The sequence below is a fragment of the Bufo gargarizans genome, chromosome 4, assembly GCF_014858855.1.
Source record: "Bufo gargarizans isolate SCDJY-AF-19 chromosome 4, ASM1485885v1, whole genome shotgun sequence".
Lineage (NCBI taxonomy): Eukaryota > Metazoa > Chordata > Amphibia > Anura > Bufonidae > Bufo > Bufo gargarizans.
This window is the reverse complement of record NC_058083.1, coordinates 526,576,771-526,603,164: the sequence shown is the minus strand read 5'-3', so window position 1 is coordinate 526,603,164 and position 26,394 is coordinate 526,576,771. Positions and strand designations below refer to the sequence as shown.

The following is a 26,394-nucleotide window of genomic DNA, read 5'->3' as shown; positions in this document are numbered from 1 at the left end:
TGTAATAGCAGTGTACTCCTCTGCTAGCTATCTGGCGACTGCCAGGAGGAGACGCTTCCCTCCCGACGATCGCTTGCACGTGTTGTCTGTCAACCTTCCTCCATTTTTGCTTATGGTTTCCAGTGTTATCTGGTACCCTCCCTCCATGCACTCTTATGGTTTCCAGTGTTATCTGGTACCCTCCCTCCATGCTCTCTTATGGTTTCCAGTGTTATCTGGTACCCTCCCTCCATGCTCTCTTATGGTTTCCAGTGTTATCTGGTACCCTCCCTCCATGCTCTCTTATGGTTTCCAGTGTTATCTGGTACCCTCCCTCCATGCTCTCTTATGGTTTCCAGTGTTATCTGGTACCCTCCCTCCATGCTCTCTTATGGTTTCCAGTGTTATCTTTCTAGATCTTCCTCCATGTTGATTTCCCATGTTATCTTTGTAGACCACCCTCCATGATTCTCTTGGTTTCCAATGCTATCTCTGTAGATCCTCCTCTATGTTTTCTCACATTTCCCAGTATGGCCTCTCCAGACCTTCCTTTATGCTTAATTATAGTTTCCAGTGTCTCTAGATCCCGCTCCATACTTGCTCATGGTTTCCATTGTCTTTCTAGACCCCCTTTGAATATTATATTTTGGACCCCCTTCATGTTTAGTCATATTTCCCAATATTATCCCTGCAGACCTCCCTCCGTGCATAAAACTTGTGGTGTGTTCAAGGACATCTCTGAATATCCCCCTCGTAATCTTTCAGACTCTTCTAGGAATATTTTTTAGCTAAAAAAAATTGACTAAGAATCTCAATCCTGCTCCTTGGTGGACATGGCTGGCGTAACTCTCATGGTGTCCGACTGGCAGTAGTAAAAAGATGGCGGCTGGGCTTCAGTCATGGGTTGCTCTTCAATAGGCTGGTGGGGGAGGATTGTGAGGGCACTTTGTGCTTTCTGCTGGAGTTTTTTGTTTAACTTGACTTAGGTGAACTTTATTTTTGCAGCTTTTGTTGCTTCACCACTAACTCTTTCTTCAGACTCATCACCTAGAAAGTGAGGCGTCCCCGAGGATGCTTAAGGGATTGAAGAGCAGAAAGCGCAGCCCGAGGCGAGAAATGTTAATAACCCACTCAAAGGTGTCACCGGAGGCAAAATATGATTCAGCGAAATCATCGCCTTACTCCTGCGCACCGCTGGGACATGGAAAGCAAGCGAGATCTTTGAGAAGAGCTTGTTTATTGTAAACTTTACCTTATGCTGGAATCTTCCATGGCCCGGTTCACACTGCCTAATACGCCCATAATGTACCTGGTATGAGAGGCCCTGCACTGTAAAGGAACCCTGTGCCAACAAGAAGCTAAATATACTGGTAGCCTGAGGGGCAAGTTGTTGGAAAGATTGTAGAAAGCTCCAAAGGTAGGTAGTCGTCAATCACATAACTGTAGAGTAGATCAATGCCTTCTGAGGGGAAAACCATTAATTACCAAGGTGTAAATAAGTCTTTTTTTTTTATGTTATAAATAATTTTAAAAAAATTCTAAATTGTGACCTTTTAGAATTTCCTTTTAAATGTAAAAAAACAAAGTAAAAACTACCTATTCAAAGAACCCTCCTTGGATACTTTGGGATACATTTAGGCTAGGCCAGGATCGCAAAGTAGAGGTGATCCCATATAAATTATTTTTTGTGGCTCGCCCTGTGATCCCTTTCTTTTCTATAGGATCACAGTTTCTCTGCGATCCTGACTATGACCAGTGTCACCATGTAGTCTTAGCCTTCCCCTATGAGCCAAGTTGCTTCCAGACTCAAAAAAGGTAATGTGAGCAGAGTCTGGTGTTTTAGGAGGGTCAATGAATCATTCAAAAAGTTGAGAAGAGAATGTTTTTTTTTTCTTTTGCAGCTCCTGACATCCAATAGAGACCAGGAAACGTTCTGATGCTTCTAAGCTTTCCCCTTGACACTAGGCCCCTGATGACATGAAGACCTCACTATCACCCATGGCTGTAAGACATCTACTTGTCATCAAATTCCCCTGAGCGTTCAACACCATCCTTCCCTTTACTGACAAGATGGAGGCGCACTTTACTTGTTTCGCTCCTAATTGCACTTATTATTTTTGATCTATGTGGCCCAATTCTTGGTCCATTGGTCAAGCTGTGAAATTAGGCCACGTCCGGCCTACATCTGAAAAATTCTGCCTTTCTTTTACTGCTGTAGGAAACATTGTGACAACTTTAAGGAACTAAAAAAAAACATGATGACCCTCTTGTAGATGACCAATAACAAATGGTCCCGGAAGATATATAGCTGATCGTGTCTTTTTTTTTTTTTGTGTCTCATAATACATCATTTCCAAATAACCAATCCCGGGCAGAGTATGGTTGTCCCGTGACCATCTATACCTGCTGTCTTCGGTGTTAATCTGTCAATGGAATCTTCCTTTAAATAACATCCATTGATAGGAATTTCGTGGTTGACATGAATGAAAATGAAGCAACTTAAGACATGCTGGTAAGATGACAGGGAGACCATGGACATAATGATAGAAGTTACTGAAAGGCCAAATGGCCTCTATAATTTTATAGTGGGTAGACTATAACTTTTGGTTCTAACTGAGAAAAATATGTTCCATTAGTCTTGATGAAACTTTTTGTATCGTTTGTCGGAAATAACACTACAAAAAACAGGTATGATATTTTCAACAGTAGGAACCATTTCCATCATTTCTTTGACTGGTGTCCTGCAAAATATCAGATCGGAGGTGAGTTGATAAGAGCTTGAGGTAGCAGTATGGCTTTTGCATGGCAGCTAGGACATGGCAACTCTCCATCCCGGCCAAGAGAGAACCTGGAGAAGAAGTGAGAAATGCTAAAGCAAGAATACAGTTAATACATTGGACACCAGATATTGATGAGGTTTGGTGGCTGCTGTCTATTTTTGTGGCCTACAGTTACAGGTTTGCTGTTACTTAACACATCATCGCACATAACAAAATTTGGCAGGCATGTTTTAAACATGAAAAAGGGGCTATAAAACCCAGAACAACCAATCTTTGGCTTTTTGTCATATTCCAGGTTAAGGTTCAGATAAACTTTTAAACCCTTTCCTTTATTTAAATCCAGATGTCCTACACAATGAGACCTTCATCAAAGTTTTTGATTCCGGAACCCTTCCATCCAACATGTTATGACCAATTCCAAAATTATTGAACTTTACACCGCTTTTTGGGTATTCTCACCTATCCCATTTCAAACCTTGAGGCCAATGGTGGGAATAAATATTATATTACATTTTCACAATGGGACCTCAAAGTCATTATTTGGTAATGTAACCACTGGGGTTCAGCGGATGGGGGTAAACGGATTACTCTAGTCCAGAGAAGACTTCCTTCTGGAGTGATCAGTAGACTTTGGATGGAGGAACGATCATGATAGATTATGGTTGTGCTCAGTGCTATAGGTTTTGTATTCCATACTGTTTGTGTGGTAATAGCATCTGGTCTCGACGGCGAGAGTGGTCCTCATCTTAATGAATTGACATCTGCAAGGTAATCATGACTTTGGTGATCAGTGGTGGCATTTTGTCGTATCATGGAATGACAATGAGATGTTTGGCACATATTAGAAAACTCATATTGGTGTTTCTTCTGATAAGTTTGTTCATAACCCAAGTTCTCGCCAGTAGGAGGTGGCATTAGACGTTCTCCTGACCTGGATTACTCTTGCTCCTAGGGATAAAGTCTTTGTGTTTAGTGGGACACGGGGGCACTGGTGTTTCTACAGGTAGGCCCTGCTGTTGATATCCATAATTCACTTTGCCACATGGAAAGTGACGCAGGCGAAACAGAGGCACTTCCTGAACGTTAGAAGTCAGTGTGGATGGTTCTAGAAGAACGGAGGAGCCTGGGAGTCTACCGGCAGTAATCCTGGGGGCAGCCGGACAACTTCCCTCATTAACTATATTCTCTCTCTCTGGAACTGGCTTATCTGGAGGGGAAATGTTTGTGTCTACCGTTTTTCCAGTGAACCATGAACCATAGGTAGGATTCCAAAGATTGGTAGGTTTGTTTCTAGATCCTCTACTGCTGTGTAGCTCTGCAGGTTGATTGGCTTGAGCAAATACCTGGTTCTCGTGTCCTCCTTCTGGAACCTGCCTGGGATCTGGGCGACACTGTGGTTCAGCGTGGATTTTATTGGGCACCTTTCGAACTGTTGGCACAGGAGGTGGAGACTGTAGTCCATGTCTTTCTTCCCTTCCTGTCTTCTCTGGTGTCACTAAGAGGGGTGGGATCACATCAGGATCTTCTGGGCGAGTAGGCACCTTTTCCTCCTCTTCAACGAGTGGCCCATATTCTACAGGCAGCGATGTATTAATGACATCTGGATCCTGCAAGTCAACAAACAAGAACATGAATTACATTACAGTCCTACATTTTATTTCATTATCTACAGACGTAAACAGTGTTCTCTCAGGGAGAAGATAGTGGAAAGTAGGGACAGAAGGAAAGTGGATCCTTGAAATTTTCTTCTACGCGAAATAGAATGGGCAGAAACACGTGAGTAATCGAAGAAGCGCGTGTTTGTCAAAGGTGGACACAGACTTGGTGGCAAGTAATGTATCTCTGTATGGCCCAACCTCCACCTCTTAGAGATGGTAAGGGGCAACATATTTTTTGTTCTTAAAAAAATTTCTCTTGAGCTGCTGGTGAGCTAAAGTCAATCAAAAAAGACAATTTCAACCAACACTATTGTTGGTTGGGTGAAATTTAACAATAAATGATCAATTTAGGCAACCAACGACATATGATTAATGTCTGAAAAGAACTGTATTCAATATTTTTGTCCAATAGTTGAATGAAAGATCTTAAGTTCAAAGAAAGATGGTTCGTAGACCACAATAGCATGTTTTTTGAAAGATATTTCGTCCATTCGAAGATCGATAATGGCTGATATAGACTAAAAGGCGCACGGCAGTGTCTGTCAAACAGTTGTTCACCAGATGTTTGTGCAACTGCTGTTCAGCCATCAGCCAACTTCTATATAATGTGTATGGCCACCTTAAGTGTTAATAAATCAAGTACTAATCACATTGCCTATATTCTGGGACTTCAGAAGTTCCATGCGTGGTGGCTTCACATCCATTCATCAAGTTCAAAACTTAATTATTAGTCTGGTCCTACTGGTGCCAAGCATAGAAGATAAATGGAACTTGTATGTATTTGGTCTAGAAACAAATATGTCAGAACTTTTCTCATTGCCGATTATGAGCTGCAGACTGCGGTACGGTATGGACTACAGACTGCGGTACGGTATGGACTACAGACTGCGGTACGGTATGGACTACAGACTGCGGTACGGTATGGACTACAGACTGCGGTACGGTATGGACTACAGACTGCGGTACGGTATGGACTACAGACTGCGGTACGGTATGGACTACAGACTGCGGTACGGTATGGACTACAGACTGCGGTACGGTATGGACTACAGACTGCGGTACGGTATGGACTACAGACTGCGGTACGGTATGGACTACAGACTGCGGTACGGTATGGACTACAGACTGCGGTACGGTATGGACTACAGACTGCGGTACGGTATGGACTACAGACTGCGGTACGGTATGGACTACAGACTGCGGTACGGTATGGACTACAGACTGCGGTACGGTATGGACTACAGACTGCGGTACGGTATGGACTACAGACTGCGGTACTGTATGGACTACAGACTGCGGTACTGTATGGACTACAGACTGCGGTACGGTATGGACTACAGACTGCGGTACGGTATGGACTACAGACTGCGGTACGGTATGGACTACAGACTGCGGTACTGTATGGACTACAGACTGCGGTACGGTATGGACTACAGACTGCGGTACGGTATGGACTACAGACTGCTATACAGTGTCAACTGCAATACTATGTAAGCTGCGGTATAATAGAAGCTGCAGACTGTGATACAGTGTGATTTGCGGTATAATAGGAGCTGCAGTCTAGGGCACAATCTGAGTTGCAGTACAATAGGCCATGCAGACTGCAGTACAGTGTGAGCTGCGGTTTAGTTCCACCACTATTAATAAAACCTTATTCCCCCTGGGGACTGATGGTCACACCGGCTCTGGCTCATTCATCAGAACCTTCCATACATTGCAAATCATCACATTATTGCATCTGACACATGGTTTCCAGCCGGATAATTAGAGTCCGCCTTTACACTGCCATTTCATTTTCTGATAAGCACATTCAATTTTAAGGTGGACATTTCTTTATATCACAGACTGGCCGGTGACTTACTGCTCAGAATAGGAAAACAATTGGTGTCATAATCACTGCATGGAGGTTCCCAGCAATGAGATATCAGCTGAAATTAAAAAGCAATTCCAGACTTTTTTTTTTTTTGGGCATATATTTGCAGAGGAGCTGGCGCCGACTTAATGTATCAGACCACCATTCAATTTTTAAAGCAGTTTTTTAAAGAGTTCAGAGCGCCAAATCTTGTTCACACTGCCATAGAGTTAAATGAGAAACTTCTGTCTGCCTGCAGCCACCACTAGAGGGCGCTTAGGAGCCTACTGCATACTTTGAGCTCCCTCTAGTGGTAACTGCGGGCTGAAAAAAATGTATTATAGAAAGAAATGAAAAAGTAGCAACTGCAGAAGTAATGAGATACAGTAGATACAAAAATCTATAGCTTTAAATCAAGAAGGATGACCTGCTGAAACTAGAAGCTTCAATGCAGTGTGTAGCAGAATAACCTCAAGGCAACCAGTGGCCCAATGGTTCCAAAATTTAATCTCATTTTTACCATGAACCTGTTGACCTGTGCTGTACCACCAATGAACACGTTTACACTGTGACCTTCATTGCCCTCTAGACATTTCGTTTTACTATGGTGTCCACAGCTACATTTTAGTGTTTTAGCTTTTCTTTATGCTTCTTGGATATCAGCAAGGGTGTTAATACCATAGGCCAGGGATGCTCAATCTGAGCTGTTGCAAAACTACAACTCCCATTATGCCTAAACAGCCTACAGCTATTAGGGCATGCTGGGAATAGTAGTTTTGCAACAGCTGGAGGGCCGCAGGTTGAGTATCCCTGCCATAGGCGAATGTGTAACACCCCAGAGTTGTGTTACGGAAACTCTTTTACCCCCCTATAACCTGTTAAGAGCATTTACTTTGTCATCTAATGTGATTTTACATAACATCCTCACAAATGTGCATTGAAAACCTTGTTAATTGTATATTGCTGTCATTCTTCATGTTCACCAGCAGGTGGCAGCAATGTGTTCAGCAAGGACTTAGCCAGTTTAGTGTTCTAAAATGGAATAGTACATTCCAGTTTAGCTCCCCCCTCTGTGAGCAGAGTGGATTATCCCACATCCTGCCTCATGGGGAGAGAAGGAAGTTAGAGTTAGTGTGCCAGCCACCCCGGCTAGGGGAAGGCTGTGCGTGTAGGAGCTCCCAGATATAGGGATCCAAAGTCAGGATCTTGTCTCGGCTGAGACAATTGATCATAATCCCCAGCCTGAGCCTTGCAGCCTCAGCTGGAAGAAAGCATGCAGCCACCTCCAGTTACAGGAAGAAGCATACCCTGAGTCAATAACTGTGAGTACCGTCCAGAGACCGCAGGAGAAGCCAAAACACATACGGACGTCTGAATGGAGCCTTACAGGGGGGTGATCAATGACAAGGGGGTGATCACGCATATAGACTTCCTGATCACTTCCCTGTCATTGATCACCCCCCTGTAAGGCTCCATTTTTTTTGGCCCAAGTTAGCGGAAATTATTATTTTTTTGTTTTGTTTTGTTTTTTCTTACAAAGTCTCATATTCCACTAACTTGTGTCAAAAAATAAAATCTCACATGAACTCACCATACCCCTCACGGAATCCAAATGCGTAAATTTTTTTTGACATTTATATTCCAGACTTCTTCTCACGCTTTAGGGCCCCTAAAATGTCAGGGCAGTATAAATACCCCACATGTGACCCCATTTCGGAAAGAAGACACCCCAAGGTATTCCGTGAGGGGCATATTGAGTCCATGAAAGATTGAAATTTTTGTCCCAAGTTAGCGGAAAGGGAGACTTTGTGAGAAAATACAAAAAAAAAAAATTTCCGCTAACTTGTGCCAAAATAAAAAAAATTCTAGGAACTCGCCATGCCCCTCACGGAATACCTTGGGGTGTCTTCTTTCCAAAATGGGGTCACATGTGGGGTATTTATACTGCCCTGGCATTTTAGGGGCCCGAAAGCGTGAGAAGAAGTCTGGGATCCAAATGTCTAAAAATGCCCTCCTAAAAGGAATTTGGGCCGCTTTGCGCATCTAGGCTGCAGAAAAGTGTCACACATCTGGTATCGCCGTACTCAGGAGAAGTTGGGAAATGTGTTTTGGGGTGTCATTTTACATATACCCATGCTGGGTGAGATAAATATCTTGGTCAAATGCCAACTTTGTATAAAAAAATGGGAAAAGTTGTCTTTTGCCAAGATATTTCTCTCACCCAGCATGGGTGTATGTAAAATGACACCCCAAAATACATTCCCCAACTTCTCCTGGGTACGGCGATACCACATGTGTGACACTTTTTTGCCGCCTAGGTGGGCAAAGGGGCACACATTCCAAAGAGCACCTTTAGGATTTCACAGGTCATTTTTTACACATTTTGATTTCAAACTACTTTGCACACATCTGGGCCCCTAGAATGCCAGGGCAGTATAACTACCCCACAAGTGACCCCATTTTGGAAAGAAGACACCCCAAGGTATTCCGTGAGGGGCATGGCGAGTTCCTAAATTTTTTTTGTTTTGTCACAAGTTAGCGGAAAATTATGATTTTTTTTTTTTTTTTCTAACAAAGTCTCATAGTCCACTAACTTGTGACAAAAAATAAAAAATTCTAGGAACTCGCCATGCCCCTCATGGAATACCTTGGGGTGTCTTCTTTCCAAAATGGGGTCACTTGTGGGGTAGTTATACTGCCCTGGCATTCTAGGGGCCCAGATGTGTGCAAAGTAGTTTGAAATCAAAATGTGTAAAAAATGACCTGTGAAATCCGAAAGGTGCACTTTGGAATGTGGGTCCCTTTGCCCACCTAGGCTGCAAAAAAGTGTCACACATCTGGTATCGCCGTACTCAGGAGAAGTTGGGGAATGTGTTTTGGGGTGTCATTTTACATATACCCATGCTGGGTGAGAGAAATATCTTGGCAAAAGACAACTTTTCCCATTTTTTTATACAAAGTTGGCATTTGACCAAGATATTTATCTCACCCAGCATGGGTATATGTAAAATGACACCCCAAAACACATTGCTCAACTTCTCCTGAGTACGGCGATACCAGATGTGTGACACTTTTCTGCAGCCTAGGTGGGCAAAGGGGCACATATTCCAAAGTGCACCTTTCGGATTTCGCAGGCCATTTTTTACAGATTTTGATTTCAAACTACTTTGCACACATTAGGGCCCCAAAATTGCCAGGGCAGTATAACTACCCCACAAGTGACCCCATTTTGGAAAGAAGACACCCCAAGGTATTTTGTGATGGGCATAGTGAGTTCATGGAAGTTTTAATTTTTTGTCACAAGTTAGTGGAATATGAGACTTTGTAAGAAAAAAAAGAAAAAAATCATCATTTTCCGCTAACTTGTGACAAAAAATAAAAAATTCTAGGAACTCGCCATGCCCCTCACGGAATACCTTGGGGTGTCTTCTTTCCAAAATGGGGTCACATGTGGGGTATTTATACTGCCCTGGCATTTTAGGGGCCCGAAAGCGTGAGAAGAAGTCTGGGATCCAAATGTCTAAAAATGCCCTCCTAAAAGGAATTTGGGCCGCTTTGCGCATCTAGGCTGCAGAAAAGTGTCACACATCTGGTATCGCCGTACTCAGGAGAAGTTGGGAAATGTGTTTTGGGGTGTCATTTTACATATACCCATGCTGGGTGAGATAAATATCTTGGTCAAATGCCAACTTTGTATAAAAAAATGGGAAAAGTTGTCTTTTGCCAAGATATTTCTCTCACCCAGCATGGGTATATGTAAAATGACACCCCAAAACACATTCCCCAACTTCTCCTGAGTACGGCGATACCAAATGTGTGACACTTTTTTGCAGCCTAGGTGGGCAAAGGGGCACACATTCCAAAGTGCACCTTTCGGATTTCACCGGTCATTTTTTACAGATTTTGATTTCAAACTTCTTCTCACGCATCTGGGCCCCTAGAATGCCAGGGCAGTATAACTACCCCACAAGTGACCCCATTTTGGAAAGAAGACACCCCAAGGTATTTTGTGATGGGCATAGTGAGTTCATGGAAGTTTTTATTTTTTGTCACAAGTTAGTGGAATATGAGACTTTGTAAGAAAAAAAAGAAAAAAATCATCATTTTCCGCTAACTTGTGACAAAAAATAAAAAGTTCTATGAACTCACTATGCCCATCAGGGAATACCTTAGGGTGTCTACTTTCCGAAATGGGGTCATTTGTGGGGTGTTTGTACTGTCTGGGCATTGTAGAACCTCAGGAAACATGACAGGTGCTCAGAAAATCAGAGCTGCTTCAAAAAGCGGAAATTCACATTTTTGTACCATAGTTTGTAAACGCTATAACTTTTACCCAAACCATTTTTTTTTGACCCAAACATTTTTTTTTAATCAAAGACATGTAGAACAATAAATTTAGTGAAAAATTTATATATGGATGTCGTTTTTTTTGCAAAATTTTACAACTGAAAGTGAAAAATCTCATTTTTTTGCAAAAAAAACGTTAAATTTCGATTAATAACAAAAAAAGTAAAAATGTCAGCAGCAATGAAATACCACCAAATGAAAGCTCTATTAGTGAGAAGAAAAGGAGGTAAAATTCATTTGGGTGGTAAGTTGCATGACCGAGCAATAAACGTTGAAAGTAGTGTAGTGCAGAAGTGTAAAAAGTGGCCTGGTCATTAAGGGTGTTTCAGCTAGCAGGGCTGAAGTGGTTAAAGGGCCCTGTGATTGTACCCTGCGCACGCTGCAATTGGCGTCACAAACAAAACTATGAACTATCACCTACATCTGACCTAGCCATTGCATAATTTGGCGTCAGAGTGCATACCCCTAATCCGGCTCTATTGCAAATGTGTGCAGCTTCTATGCAGTTTATAGTGTAGGGGAATCTCAGCTCTGGTTGTGCCGAAACTCCTCCATCCCAGGTTCCACCTCTACTCTGTTACAGTTATATTGGCAGATGGGAAACCAGTCCAAGTGTCTTCATTTTTCAGTCCACAAGTGCATTCCTAGTTGGGCTGGTGGGACATGTGCCCCTGGTTGAGGGTGTCAAGAGAACACCAGCAAGTCACTTTGACTTAGGCGTAATAGTTAGATACAGAACTATGGCAAACAAACTGAATCTGAAAAGATGATGTCATTGCAACCAACCAGAGGGAGGAGGTCTATTGTCAAGACTGATGATGTCATTGCTACTAATCAGAGGCAGCAGGTCTTTTGTCAAGACTGATGATATCATTGAACCTCCTCCCTTTGGTTGGTAACAATGACATCATCAATCTCACAATGAACCTCCTCCCTTTGGTAGCAAGAACCTCATCAATCTTCACCGCAGAACTCCTCCCTTTGGTTGGTAGCAATGATATCATCATTGTCAAGATCGATGATGTCATTGCTATGAACCAAAGGGAGGAGGTTCATTGTCAACACTGATGATGCCACTGCCACCATACAAGGTAGTCTATTGTGTTCCAGGTACCACCCTGCATGGCACTGTATCCCACAGAGCAAGTATCTGTGCTTCGCTGCTGGAGATTTCTGTATAACCTGGGAAATATGTCATCCATTTCAGGCATGTAAAATTAGTGAGCCATAAACCTCACAGCTGATGCTTTGTTGCAATGACTCCTGTCTGTCACATATCCTGTGTACGGCCATTGCTTGTTGGCTGCTGCTGCCCTGGACTTTTGTTCTGGATGCAGACTGCTGCGTCAGGCTCTTGATACTTTCTCCTATCTCTTGCTCATCTTCTCCGTCCCTTTCTTTTCATCTCGTGGCGTTGTCAGACCCCAGTACAGCGGTTAATTAAACAACGCATTATGCAGGCAGAGGTTAATGAAAAGCCGCCATTAATTGATTTATAATCGTCTATTTCATGACACGAGTCGGCTGGCGCTGCGCCCGGGGATGGAGTTTTTTTTTCTTTTGAGAGTTTTGCCAAATATAAAGTATCCAATAATGCGACATGGGCACGACTGCAGCGTGTGGAGCAGGAGGAATCAGAGGAGCCCAGCACCAGGGAGACCAGGCTGAAAAGAGGGGCTTCTTGTAAATCCCACAGCTTAATCAATATGATGGAAAGACTGAAAATACCGAGCATCCAGAGTCACCTCGTCAAAGGACTGTCCAATAGTCATTCATCAATTTACACAAAGAATCAACAAACAAAAGTCTATGTGACATTACTTCACTAGTATTAATCCTGAATCCCATCCTGTATTATCCTCCAGAGCTGCACTCACTATTCTGCTGGTGAAGTCACTGAGTACATACATTACTTATCCTGTACTGATCCAGAGTTACATCCTGTATTATACTCCAGAGCTGCACTCACCATTCTGCTGGTGCAGTCACTGTGTACATTACATTACTTCACTAGTATTAATCCTGAATCCCATCCTGTATTATCCTCCAGAGCTGCACTGTAATGTATGTACACAGTGACTGCACCAGCAGAATAGTGAGTACAGCTCCGGAGTATAATACAGGAGGTAACTCAGGATCAGTACAGGATAAGTAATGTATGTACACAGTGACTGCACCAGCAAAATAGTGAGTGCAGCTCTGGAGTATAATACAGGATGTAACTCAGGATCAGTACAGGATAAGTAATGTAATGTATGTACACGGTGACTGCACCAGCAGAATAGTGAGTGCAGCTCTGGAGTATAATACAGGATGTAACTCAGGATCAGTACAGGATAAGTAATGTAATGTATGTACACAGTGACTGCACCAGCAGAATAGTGAGTGCAGCTCTGGGGTATAATACAGGATGTAACTCAGGATCAGTACAGGATAAGTAATGTAATGTATGTACACAGTGACTGCACCAGCAGAATAGTGAGTGCAGCTCTGGAGTATAATACAGGATGTAACTCAGGATCAGTACAGGATAAGTAATGTATGTACACAGTGACTGCACCAGCAGAATAGTGAGTGCAGCTCTGGAGTATAATACAGGATGTAACTCAGGATCAGTACTGGATAAGTAATGTAATGTATGTACACAGTGACTGCACCAGCAGAATAGTGAGTGCAGCTCTGGAGTATAATACAGGATGTAACTCAGGATCAGTACAGGATAAGTAATGTATGTACACAGTGACTCCACCAGCAGAATAGTGAGTGCAGCTCTGGAGTATAATACAGGATGTAACTCAGGATCAGTACAGGATAAGTAATGTAATGTATGTACACAGTGACTGCACCAGCAGAATAGTGAGTGCAGCTCTGGAGTATAATACAGGATGTAACTCAGGATCAGTACAGGATAAGTAATGTAATGTATGTTCACAGTGACTGCACCAGCAGAATAGTGAGTGCAGCTCTGGAGTATAATACAGGATGTAACTCAGGATCAGTACAGGATAAGTAATGTAATGTATGTACATAGTGACTGCACCAGCAGAATAGTGAGTGCAGCTCTGGAGTATAATACAGGATGTGACTCAGGATCAGTACAGGATAAGTAATGTAATGTATGTACACAGTGACTGCACCAGCAGAATAGTGAGTGCAGCTCTGGAGTATAATACAGGATGTAACTCAGGATCAGTACAGGATAAGTAATGTAATGTATGTACACAGTGACTCCACCAGCAGAATAGTGAGTGCAGCTCTGGAGTATAGTACAGGATAAGTAATGTAATGTATGTACTCAGTGACTCCATTCTATATGTAGGCTCGTTCTTTATCTGTGCTCAGTAATGCTCACACCTGTACATGGACAATGACTGAGCTTCTATATAACATAACAAGCCACAACGAAAATCTCTTTGATTTTAAAAAAGCTAAAATAATTTATCCAACCAAATTCTCTTGGTTGACCTCATTCTCACTGGGTTTTGAGGATCTGTAGATGAGAGGATCTTGCTGTGAATCCAGGAGATGCAGCTCCTCTGAATTTCAGTCTCAGACGAGGTTTATCTAGTATTATCCTCTTCATCTATCACCAGTAACCTAAACCTATGGGCAGCTCCTATCGCTGCAGATGAGGATATGTCTTAAAGGGGCATGCACGGAGGCGTTCTAGAACGTGTAGAGGGGGCAGTTACCTCCGGGCCCTGATTCCTGGGGACCCTATGGTTCCTCTGCCACATAAGAGCCCAGTTTTACATCTTCTCTCTGTGCACTGTTCATGCGCGCTAGTGTTTCTTGTTATTAACCATTTCAGACCGGCCAGAAGTGAGTAGGTCCAAACCCCAGACTAGTTCTACTCACCTCTCCTTATTCCCAGGCTCCGATGTTGTCCAGGAATGGAGAGGAGTGCAGGAAGGATGAGAGGTAAGTGATCTGCATATTTTGTCTGGGGTCCGTATTAATGGGGATTCTAAGGGTATGTTCACACAATTAGGATCCATCATGGGAAATCCGTGATCAAAATGGAACAACCGCTTTCCATTGACTTCAATCCTCAATATTCTGGAACAATCAGTAGAATTTGGCTGTGGGTACCTACCTGTGTGCAGTAGTCAATTCTCTCCAATATCATGGAAAAGTGCGGCCGGTCCTCGGGTTGGTGTTGCCAACATTGTGTCATTATTCGGTACCTACAGTGCAAAAAACATCCTATAATATGTTACATAACTAATCACACTGCTCCTTAAAGGGGTTCTCTCGGAATTAAGAAAATGAAAATACTTAAATATTACTTTATTATAAATATATTCCCAAATACCTTTCATTAGTTATAACGGCTTTTATCTGCATTCAGGATGAGGCAGCTCTTTAGCTCAGTGTTGTGAAGTAACTTGTGTGATTAGGACAGGTTCTGTGTGTACTAATAGGATGGCAGCCATTTTATTTGCCCTAATGATTGCTCCCCAGACAAAGCCGAGCCATTAGAACTTATGAAAGGTATCTGGGAATATATTTATCATAAAGTAATATTTAAGTATTTTTATTTTCTTAATTCCCGGAGAACCCCTTTAAGTATCCCTAAAATCATCGACCCTGACCTTGCTATCAAAAAAGAATGAAATTATATGTCCAATTTTGGTTCTGTTTTGTCTTATACTCCAGTCACATCCAGAGCTGCATTCAAAAAAAATCTTCCAGATGCCACTTAGAATCTGTCAGTTACGCTAAATGACACGCCACGCCACCGACATGAATGCTGCATTGTCCAAGCGCTGAGCTACATGTAATACACAAATAGAGATTCCAAGGCCCAATGCAACACTGTATCAATTTGTATCATATATTTCTTATTCTCCAGTCACATCCCAAGCTGATTTCAAATTTTGCTTGCTGCTTGTCTCGTAGAAATAATGAACAGTTTCAAAACTGGTAGAAAAAAGCTGGTTTAAGCATATAAAAGAGAAATCATAAAAAGCAGTTCTAGGTCCATAAAACATGGCTGCCGATCGCGGCATGACCGTGACAGTGCTGTGGTGGAGCTTTGAGTCACACAATTACTTGTGTGTGTTAAATGTATCTAAAATGTGTTACTGTCATGTAAGCCACCCCTGGACTCTGGTAACCAACCGAATTCTTTACGCAGCTTTGGATGTGACTGGAGTCATGACAATGGAAAAGACTGGAGGTTTCCATGAGGTCAGATTTTCCAGTGTTTGCCTGCAGGTAAACATCTCCTTGGTGTGAGCTGCAAGAAGTATTATTCTCTAGTCACATCTAGATCTGCATTTCCAATTCATTTACTGTAGTCACACTGAAAGCTGTCTTCAGAACTCTGCTAGTAAACAAACTGCAGTATATCCATACTATACAGTTAGTCCCTTGGTGACCACGCACATTTTTTATTTATTTTTAAATTGCATTTTAAGAGCTATAACTTTTTAGTTTTTTTCATCAATGTACTTGTAAGAGGTCTTATTTTTTGCGGGACAAGTTATAGTTTTTAATGCACCATTTTGGGTACATGTAACGACAGCCCTGAGCCCCATGGTAAAAGATTGCAACTTTGGATGTGACTAGAGCATAAGATGATGGAAATGAAGTTCAGTACAAGGTAATTTAGTGCAAATTATTATCTCATAGTTATCTACATACACGGGTCCGGGGCAGTTTTTGGGGGGATCCATCCTCCCTCCGCTGGTGACAAACTCCAGCACTTCCTGATTACTTTTACTGGGGTACGGCATGTAGCCCAAAGAGAAGATCTCCCAGAGGAGGACCCCAAAGGACCTGAAAAGAGAAAACCGCAGTGGCAATCAGTGGTGTACAGCAGGGGGCAGGACTCTAGGAAAGCTGGGTGACAGTCTTGGATTCCCTAGAAGATTTGTTTTTTATAAACTTTTCTATAGTTTTTTTTATTTATTTCACCAGCAATGACTTACCACGTGTCTGTCTTAGATGTAAAAATCCCCTCCATGAAAGCCTCAGGTGGCATCCACTTTACCGGCAGCATAGCGCACCCTCCTTTTCTGTAATAACTGGCCCTGAGGAGCACACGGTCAACCAATGGTTAATAAAATGGCTTTAAATATTTTCCCCTGCCAACACATGGTTAAAATGTATGAAGGGATGTAAAATGTCTTTCCTTAAAACTATGTTAGAGATCTCATCCTACTGATTAAAATGATATGTCTCCCGTCACCGGGGGATAAAGTATCCCAAAGTTATTGCACGATTAGGGGGGCGCTCTTGTATTGTTGTCTATGAAAGAAAAGGTTGCCGATGGCAGTGGTGGCAAAGGGTACTGCAGGTAAATAAAAGAACTATCAAACGCCAGATGCAATAACTTTGAATAGAAGAATCACGTTGAAATAGGAGATGTCAAATTTGAATCAAAAAGACTTGTTCTTCGAGGTGATACAATGTATGACAAATGTGGCGCAGTCCCTTAAATTGATATTCCATTTGTTGGCCCTGTATTTATAATGGGAGATGGTATTTTGGTCTTCACTATTTATAATGATATATATAAAAAAATATATCAACATAATGTTTCTTCTGCAGCTCCCATTAGGAAGAAATTATTTTTAAGGCAAACAACGATCTTCAGTTCTTATATATAATTATAGGCAGCGGTCAGCGACTTTATAATCTACACAACATCCGTCGCAACCTTTCAGGGTTGTAATTGGCTTTCCGGTCAGACAGCGCTCTGCATGAAATATTAGTTCTGTGTCTTCTGCTTTGAGCCGCTGTTTCCCAGCGTCCGCGCTCTCATTTCAGCTTTCTCAATTTGCAGGAAAGTTAATATTTTATCGCCCCCCCCCCCCCCCCCTTTGTTGTAGTATTTATCTGTTGCTGGATTTTCTTTCCACTTGAAGTTTAACCATGGGGCCCCATTACAAAACCTGGCACGGGCCCCCACATTACCACGGCCCCTTCCATCGGCAAGTTCAGAAAAGCTCATGATTGGTCTACCGTACGTAGACCAGGGATAATCCACACAGTGATGTCATAATGTAGAATGATGTCACCATACAGGAATACGTTACACATTGATATCACAGCGCAGAGATAAAGCTCACAGTGATGTCACTGTATTGGCAAAATGCCCACAGTAATGTTACAATACAGGTATGATGTCGCCCTACAGGAATAAGTTACACGCTAATGTCACAGTATAGGGATAAAGCTCACAGTGATGTCACAGTATAGGGATAAAGCTCACAGTGATGTCACAGTATAGGGATAAAGCTCAAAGTGATGTCACAGTATAGGGATACAGCTCACAGTGATGTCACAGTATAGGGATAAAGCTCACAGTGATGTCACAGTATAGGGATAAAGCTCAAAGTGATGTCACAGTATAGGGATAAAGCTCAAAGTGATGTCACGGTATTGGCAAAATGTACACAGGGATGTCACGATACAGGTATGATGTCACCCTACAGGAATAAGTTACACGCTGATGTCACAGTATAGGGATAAAGATCACAGTGATGTCACAGTATTGGCAAAATGTACACAGTGATGTCACGATACAGGTATGATGTCACCCTACAGGAATAAGTTGCACGCTGATGTCACAGTATAGGGATAAAGATCACAGTGATGTCACAGTATTGGCAAAATGTACACAGTGATGTCACGATACAGGTATGATGTCACCCTACAGGAATAAGTTGCACGCTGATGTCACAGTATAGGGATAAAGCTCTCAGTGATGTCACGGAATTGGCAAAATGTTCACAGTGATGTCATGATACAGAGATATTGTGCTCAATGATGATGCGGATCAGGAATTATACAAATGGTGATGTCACAATACTAGTATAACATACAGGTATGATGTCACCCTACAGGAATAAGTTACACACTGATGTCACAGTATAGGGATAAAGATCAGAGTGATGTCACAGTATTGGCAAAGTGTACACAGTGATGTCACGATACAGGTATGATGTCACCCTACAGGAATAAGTTACACACTGATGTCACAGTATAGGGATAAAGATCAGAGTGATGTCACAGTACAGGGATAAAGATCAGAGTGATGTCACAGTATTAGCAAAATGCACACAGTGATGTCACAATCCAGAGATATTCTACTGATGTGCGCAACACAGTGGCTCAGTGGTCAGTACTGGTGCTGGGGTTCTAGGTTCGAATCCTAACACCTCCATGGAGTTTTATGTTCTCCCCGTGTTTGCGTGGGTTTCCTCCGGATACTCCGGTTTCATCCCACACTCCAAAGACATCCTGATAGGGACCTTACATTGTGAGCCCTTATTAGGGACGCTAATGTCGGTAAAGTGCGCGAATATAGTACCGCTATAAAAATCCGTATAATTAATAAATAATACTGATGATACAGCGCAGGAATGATATGCGCAGTGATGTCACAGACGGGCATAAAGCACACAAATAATATAAAAATGTCATCATACAGTCAAAAAAACATAATGATGTCACATGTAAGTGTAATGCGCACAGTGCAACCAGTACAGGAATTATAGATTATATATACTTCACTACTATGGACACTGTTAGGTGTTGGGCCCCATCGCAGCTGCTACGTCCATGGGTTTAACATTAAAGCTGCCCATATGGATGAGCTTTAAAGGAAACCTACTGGGCACAATAACCAGAAATTATTCGGAGCTTCCTTTACCACTAGAGGGCGATCCATAGGTGTCAAGTCAATGATAGAGATGAATACAGCTCACCCTCTAGGGCAGGGATCAGCAACCTTCGGCTCTCCAGCTGCTGTGAAACTACAACTCCCAGCATGCAAACATGCTCAGCTGTTCTCACCACTCCAATAGAAGTGAATGGAGCATTCTGGGAGTTGTAGTTTCAGAACATCTGGAGTGCCGGAGGTTGCAGATCCCTGCTCTAGGGCTAGCAGCAGGCTTGTCAATATTCACAAGGGTTTGTGTAGGCAGAGATTTAGAGGTAGGTACTTTAATCGTTTCTAGCCTTTATAGCAGTGCAGAAATTTTACGCTTTGGGAAAAGAATATATGAAGCGTTAAAAAAGGGGAAGTCAATCCACATTAACAGGTGGACAGTTATCTGATGCTGGAGAAACACAGAAGCAAGCGTAAGGCACAGGAGAGGCCGTAGGCCGCGTTCTGCGCAGCAGCGCGCAGCATGTCACAGGCAGTGTGCAAACTGCAGAGAGGAGCACAGATGACCTGTTTGCAGTCCTAGCTACAGATGAGAGGGTAACGCAGGAGGTCCATTTGTCACTTCTTTATTAATCGCGTGCAGTATATTACCTGTATATATCACGAGCCATCCCAAAATCCCCAATTTTTGCAACTCTGCCAGGTCCTTGACAGGTGAGCAGACAGTTCCTCGCGGCGATGTCTCTGGAAAGACATAATCAATTGTTTTAATAAAGGTCAGTCTCCATCAATAATGAGGTGTGACAGGCAACTTAAGACGGGCTGCTCGTCTCGGATGATGAGAGTTTTATGCCAAGTCCCTCCAAAGTCTGGACTCGTATCAGGGCCTTGCATTACTCTTAGGGCTCATTCACACGAAGGTGCCCGTGCTGTGGACCGCAAATTGCGGTCCGCAATGCACGGGCACCTTCCGTGGGGCAGCCGCGTGGGGATCGTGGACCCATTCACTTGAATGGGTCCGCGATCCCTCTGTTCCGCAAAAAGATAGAGCGTGTTCTATCTTTTTGCGGTGCGGAAGCACGGAACGGAACCCCAGAAAGCACTCCATAGTGTTCCGTTCCGTGCTTCCGTTCCGCATCTCCGGATTTTCGGTCCTATTGAAATGAATGGGTCCGCATTCCGTGAGGCGGAATGACAACCAAACGGTGCCCGTGTATTGCGGATCCGCAAATGCGGTCTGCAATACGGGAACGGGACACCAACGGTCGTGTGAACGAGCCCTTACAAGGAGAACATATATATATATATATACACTGTATATACACACACACTAACCTCCTAGACCAGGGATCAGCAACCTTCAGCACTCCAGCTGCTGTGAAACTACAACTCCCAGTATGCACACTTACTCGGCTGTTCTTGTAACTCCCATGGGTGTGTAAGGAGGATTCTGGGATTCGTAGTTTGAGAACAGGTGCAGTGCTGAAGGTTGCTGATCCCTGCCATAAGAGAACATTTTAGACATTCCGATACCTGGGATGGAAAGTGAAATGGTGCCCCATTTCTCACACCTGAGCACACGGCATAGTGACAAGATAGACAGTACTGAGAGTAGTACCTATTTATTCCTCATAGTACCAACCAGATAGACAGTGCCAAACTGATTGTAGTCCCTACAGTGCCAAACTGATTGTAGTCCCTACAGTGCCAAACTGATTGTAGTCCCTACAGTGCCAAACTCATTGTAGTACCCATAGTTCTGGCCTCATGGCAAAGCACAACCTGGGCACCCCCGAGTAAGTGCTTGGGGAATACATCTCTTTGGGAAAGGAAAACCCACACTGCCATGGTATTGCCCCAATAATAGTTAAATATAGTGCCGAATAAGGCTACTTTCACACCAGCGTTTCTATTTTACGGTATTGAGATCCATCATAGGATCTCAAACGTGGAGGAAAACGCTTCAGTTTATTGTCAATGGTGTCAAAACTGAACTGAGTTCACCAGAATGCATTCCGTCTCGTTGCGTTCCCATGACGCCCACACAAGCGCTGCGTCGTGGGATACTGATCAAGACGGATCCGTCATGAAACAAAATGTAAGTCAATGGTGACGGATCCGTTTTTTTTGTGCCTAGGTGGGCATTAGAAGGTCAAAGCTTCCAAGTATTGGAGTACCAGGGTCAACAACTGGTTTCTTCTATTTTAATCTGTCCCCTGCTGTACTATTCTGACATTCACCATCAGCTTCAAAGAAGGTACAGATGAATCTATAGTATGTACGTTCTTCCTGTGCTGATCATTAGAAATGGGCAAAGGAGAAGGATATGGACGGAGCAGTGGTAACGGACGGATCTCCAGTACAAGGTAATAGAGCACCCACTCCCCCAGACACTGACATAGCATGCAGTATGAGAGGAAACCACCAGAGTACTGAATGCAGCTCTAGATGTGAATAGAGAATAGACACAGCTATAGCTTTCTGCAGGTACCTGTGGATAAAGTGGTTCTCCTCCAGATACTGGCAACCATTGGCTATATCACGAGCCACGTTGAGTAGGTCCAGCATGGTAAGGGACGAGGGCTGGTTCTGTACAAAGAAAAGGAAGAGAATGTTGCTCAAGCCAGGGACAAAACTAAAATGAAACAAAATTTTGTTTGTATACCAACCGGAAGAAACAAATACAATTGTATATAAGGAATCATTATAAGAAATACAATTCTGTCTCCCTGAGATCAGTGTCTGCACAATTTTCAAGGTACTACATAAAAAGCAAACAGCAGGGAGTAACCACAGACTAATGTACATTCACTACCATTCCCTTCATTAAACTCCATACATTTCATTACCTGGATTCACTAATAAAATTCAGTGAGAAGCCCCATATGTATAAGAATATAACTACTATAATACTGCTCCTGTGTACAGGAATATAACTACTATAATACTGCTCCTATGTACAAGAATATAACTGCTATAATACTGCTCCTGTGTACAGGAATATAACTACTATAATACTGCTCCTGTGTACAGGAATATAACTACTATAATACTGCCTCCTATGTACAAGAATATAACTACTATAATACTGCTCCTGTGTACAGGAATATAACTACTATAATACTGCTCCTATATACAAGAATATAACTACTATAATACTGCTCCTGTGTACAGGAATATAACTACTATAATACTGCCTCCTATGTACAAGAATATAACTACTATAATACTGCTCCTATGTACAAGAATATAACTACTATAATACTGCTCCTATGTACAAGAATATAACTACTATAATACTGCTCCTATGTACAAGAGTATAACTACTATAATACTGCCTCCTATGTACAAGAATATAACTACTATAATACTGCTCCTATGTACAAGAATATAACTACTATAATACTGCCTCCTATGTACAAGAATATAACTACTATAATACTGCTCCTATGTACAAGAATATAACTACTATAATACTGCCCCTATGTACAGGAATATAACTACTATAATACTGCTCCTATGTACAAGAATATAACTACTATAATACTGCCTCCTATGTACAAGAATATAACTACTATAATACTGCTCCTATGTACAAGAATATAACTACTATAATACTGCTCCTATGTACAAGAATATAACTACTATAATACTGCTCCTATGTACAAGAATATAACTACTATAATACTGCTCCTATGTACAAGAATATAACTACTATAATACTGCTCCTATGTACAAGAATATAACTACTATAATACTGCTCCTATGTACAAGAATATAACTACTATAATACCGCCTCCTATGTACAAGAATATAACTACTATAATACTGCTCCTATGTACAAGAATATAACTACTATAATACTCTCCTTATGTACAATAATAAAACTACTATAATACTGCTCCTATGTACAAGAATATAACTACTATAATACCGCCTCCTATGTACAAGAATATAACTACTATAATACTGCCTCCTATGTACAAGAATATAACTACTATAATACTGCCTCCTATGTACAAGAATATAACTACTATAATACTGCCTCCTATGTACAAGAATATAACTACTATAATACTGCTCCTATGTACAAGAATATAACTACTATAATACTGCTCCTATGTACAAGAATATTACTACTATAATACTGCCTCCTATGTACAAGAATATAACTGCTATAATACTGCCTCCTATGTACAAGAATATAACTACTATAATACTGCTCCTATGTACAAGAATATTACTACTATAATACTGCCTCCTATGTACAAGAATATAACTACTATAATACTGCCTCCTATGTACAAGAATATAGCTGCTATAATACTGCCTCCTATGTACAAGAAAATAACTACTATAATACTGCTCCTATGTACAAGAATATAACTACTATAATACTGCTCCTATGTACCAGAATATAACTACTATAATACTGCTCCTATATACAAGAATATAACTACTATAATACTGCTCCTATGTACAAGAATATAACTACTATAATACTGCTCCTATGTACAAGAATATAACTACGATAATACTGCTCCTATGTACAAGAATATAACTACGATAATACTGCTCCTATGTACAGGAATATAACTGCTATAATACTGCCTCCTATGTACAAGAATATAACTACTATAATACTGCTCCTATGTACAAGACTATAACTACGATAATACTGCTCCTATGTACAAGAATATAACTACTATAATACTGCCTCTTATGTACAAGACTATAACTACTATAATACTGCTCCTATGTAAAAGAATATAAATACTATAATTCTGATTCTATGTACAAGAATATAACTTCTTTCTTTGCAGTTTTCCCTTGTGCATGCTGGATGTTTAGTTTGCAGTTCTCCAATGGATGGTGGGTGGAGACTAGCTTCCATCCACTGCACCCAGACAGTAGAGGAGAATCAGCTTCCTAACCTTCCCTTACTGACTCCGAAGCAGCACCAGGATCAGGGAAATACTGACTTGTATGGTTGTGAATAAAGCAAGTGTGCTGAGATATAAACTAATATTTAGCTGCAACAGTCTCTTTGGCGCCTCTCCTAGAGCTCATTCCCCTTCCCACTCCATAGTGTAATCTGATCCTTCAGTGGAGCTGATCTGTCCTGGATGGCTTGAAAGGATGTTTCAAAGCAAATAGCAATTAACAAGGCGGGGGATTACATTACTCACTGATAAAACATATTATAAAGTTTTCTATGGTCGCTTGTATTACTGATTAATGCAGAGTTGTGTGAAAAGTTAGTGAACATTTAAAGTTGCGTTTATGCCATAAAGAAGTGAAGAAAATGGGTGTTCATACCAGTCTCTTGTCTATGCTGCATATGGGTGTTGATATTTATTTGTATTAGGCCTCATTCACACGTCCGTGTGCTGTACGTGTTCTCCACGTCCCCATTTATTTTAATGTGTGCATTCCAACATTCGTGTTTTAGCACAGTCCACGGGTCCGCGTTTTTAGCACGGATGCATGCTCTCTTTTGTCCGTGTTCACGGATCCGTCACGCCCATTATAGTCTATGGGTCCGTGAAAACCACAGATCATTAGGAAGAGATGCTTTGAAAATTATTTTTCAGCTGAGCAGGGTCAGTGAAACACGGATGGCACACGGACAGCAAAAAACGGACACGCGGACCCTTTTAGGGACATCTTCACTGACCGCCTTCTCACGGATTTGAGCGTGGACACGGACGTGTGAATGAGGCTTTATTCTGTGCTTGCTCAGTTAGTACTTTGCCCTTTATATGCTGTACTCGTTTAGCAGTGTGCACTTTATTCTGTGGCACTTTTTTTTACTGGACTATTGTTATATGCATTGGTTTATTTTGTGCCCAGTATATTGAGCTATTGTTATAGGGGACTGGTTTTAGTGTGTTTCACGTGTTTTTAATGTGTGCTCTTTCGGAATCTACCTGTACAATAAAGATGGTTCATTTATATTTTGCACATAGCGCTAATTGAGTGCACTTTGTTCTATAGCACTTTGTATACTGTTAGTGGGCGCCCACCCATTGCTAAAATTGTCATTTAAATCTGCTCTACGCCATTTTATCTCACAGATTTTTACTGCCCCTTTTTACCCTTTGTAAAACATGGGGTGAAATCTGCACAGAATACACAATGGGAACTTTCCATTCAGTTTATGTCTCGGAGGATATAGATTTATATCGCAGTAAAGTTTGTGCTGTTGCTGAAACATCTCGGACTTCGGATGGAGGAGATAAATCGGTAATAATTTCTTCATTCTAACACAATTTTTACATTCCGTTTCCTTCTATGTGTGTATCTGGGTTGTGAAAGGAGCGTGAGCAAAATCTGCCCAGACTGTGCATTAGTAATTTCCATATCAGCATCTGATCAGATGGAGATGAGTTTATAAAACCGTGGATGGGGAAGTGATTTATAACAGGAGAGATAAACAGGATGCGATGTGATGTCCCGACTGCGGAGCATTCTTCTCCGCTGAGGCCGCTGCCCTAATGTGTCTGAATGGAGGGAAAAATTGGAGGCTGTTCAGCTGAGAACTATTTATGAGAGTAATTCCCTCTGACAATGCCGCTCTGCCAGTCTGACAAAAGAACACAGGACAAGCTGTCCAGCGGCCGCGGATATATTTTTTTAATACAGTTTCTTGGAACATAAAAAAAACATCTTTCTTCCAGGTCATGCTGAGCCGGACAGCGGCCAATGTTCAGAAATGTGTGTAAGAAGTTGTTTGTATGTTTATGTGCTCCAGTCTCATATGAAAAGATCTGTCTACAAACATAGTACTGTGTAAATTATATATAGGTACAGATAGTACTGCTTCCTTGTCTCTCCATATATAAGATGTAGGTACAGATAGTACTGCCTCCCTGTTTCTCACAATAAATTATGTAGGTACAGATGGTACTGCCTCCCTGTCTCTCCCTGTAACGGATGTAGGTACAGATAGTACTGCCTCCCTGTCTCTCCCTGTAACGGATGTAGGCACAGATAGTACTGCCTCCCTGTCTCTCCCTGTAAATTATGTAGGTACAGATAGTACTGCCTCCCTGTAAATGATGTAGGTACAGAAAATAATGCCTCTCTGTCTCTCCCCATAAATGATGTAGGTACAAATAGTGCTGCCTCCCTGTTTATCCCTATACATGATGT

General features: G+C 41.9%; 1 protein-coding gene across 1 annotated transcript in view; it reads right to left on the bottom strand.

The window, feature by feature from the left end:
* Window positions 1-3,491: 3,491 nt before the first annotated feature.
* LOC122935549 (ALK tyrosine kinase receptor-like) overlaps window positions 3,492-26,394 on the bottom strand; it is a 326,171-nt gene continuing 303,268 nt past the window's right edge. The window contains exons 22-27 of the mRNA XM_044291319.1: window positions 21,731-21,828; window positions 19,891-19,983; window positions 16,553-16,654; window positions 16,266-16,400; window positions 14,713-14,803; window positions 3,492-4,366 (exon numbers count right to left, since the gene is read on the bottom strand). Of these exons, the coding sequence (XP_044147254.1) occupies window positions 3,674-4,366; window positions 14,713-14,803; window positions 16,266-16,400; window positions 16,553-16,654; window positions 19,891-19,983; window positions 21,731-21,828 (1,212 nt within the window). The 3' untranslated portion in view covers window positions 3,492-3,673. The remainder of the gene's footprint in view (window positions 4,367-14,712; window positions 14,804-16,265; window positions 16,401-16,552; window positions 16,655-19,890; window positions 19,984-21,730; window positions 21,829-26,394) is intronic.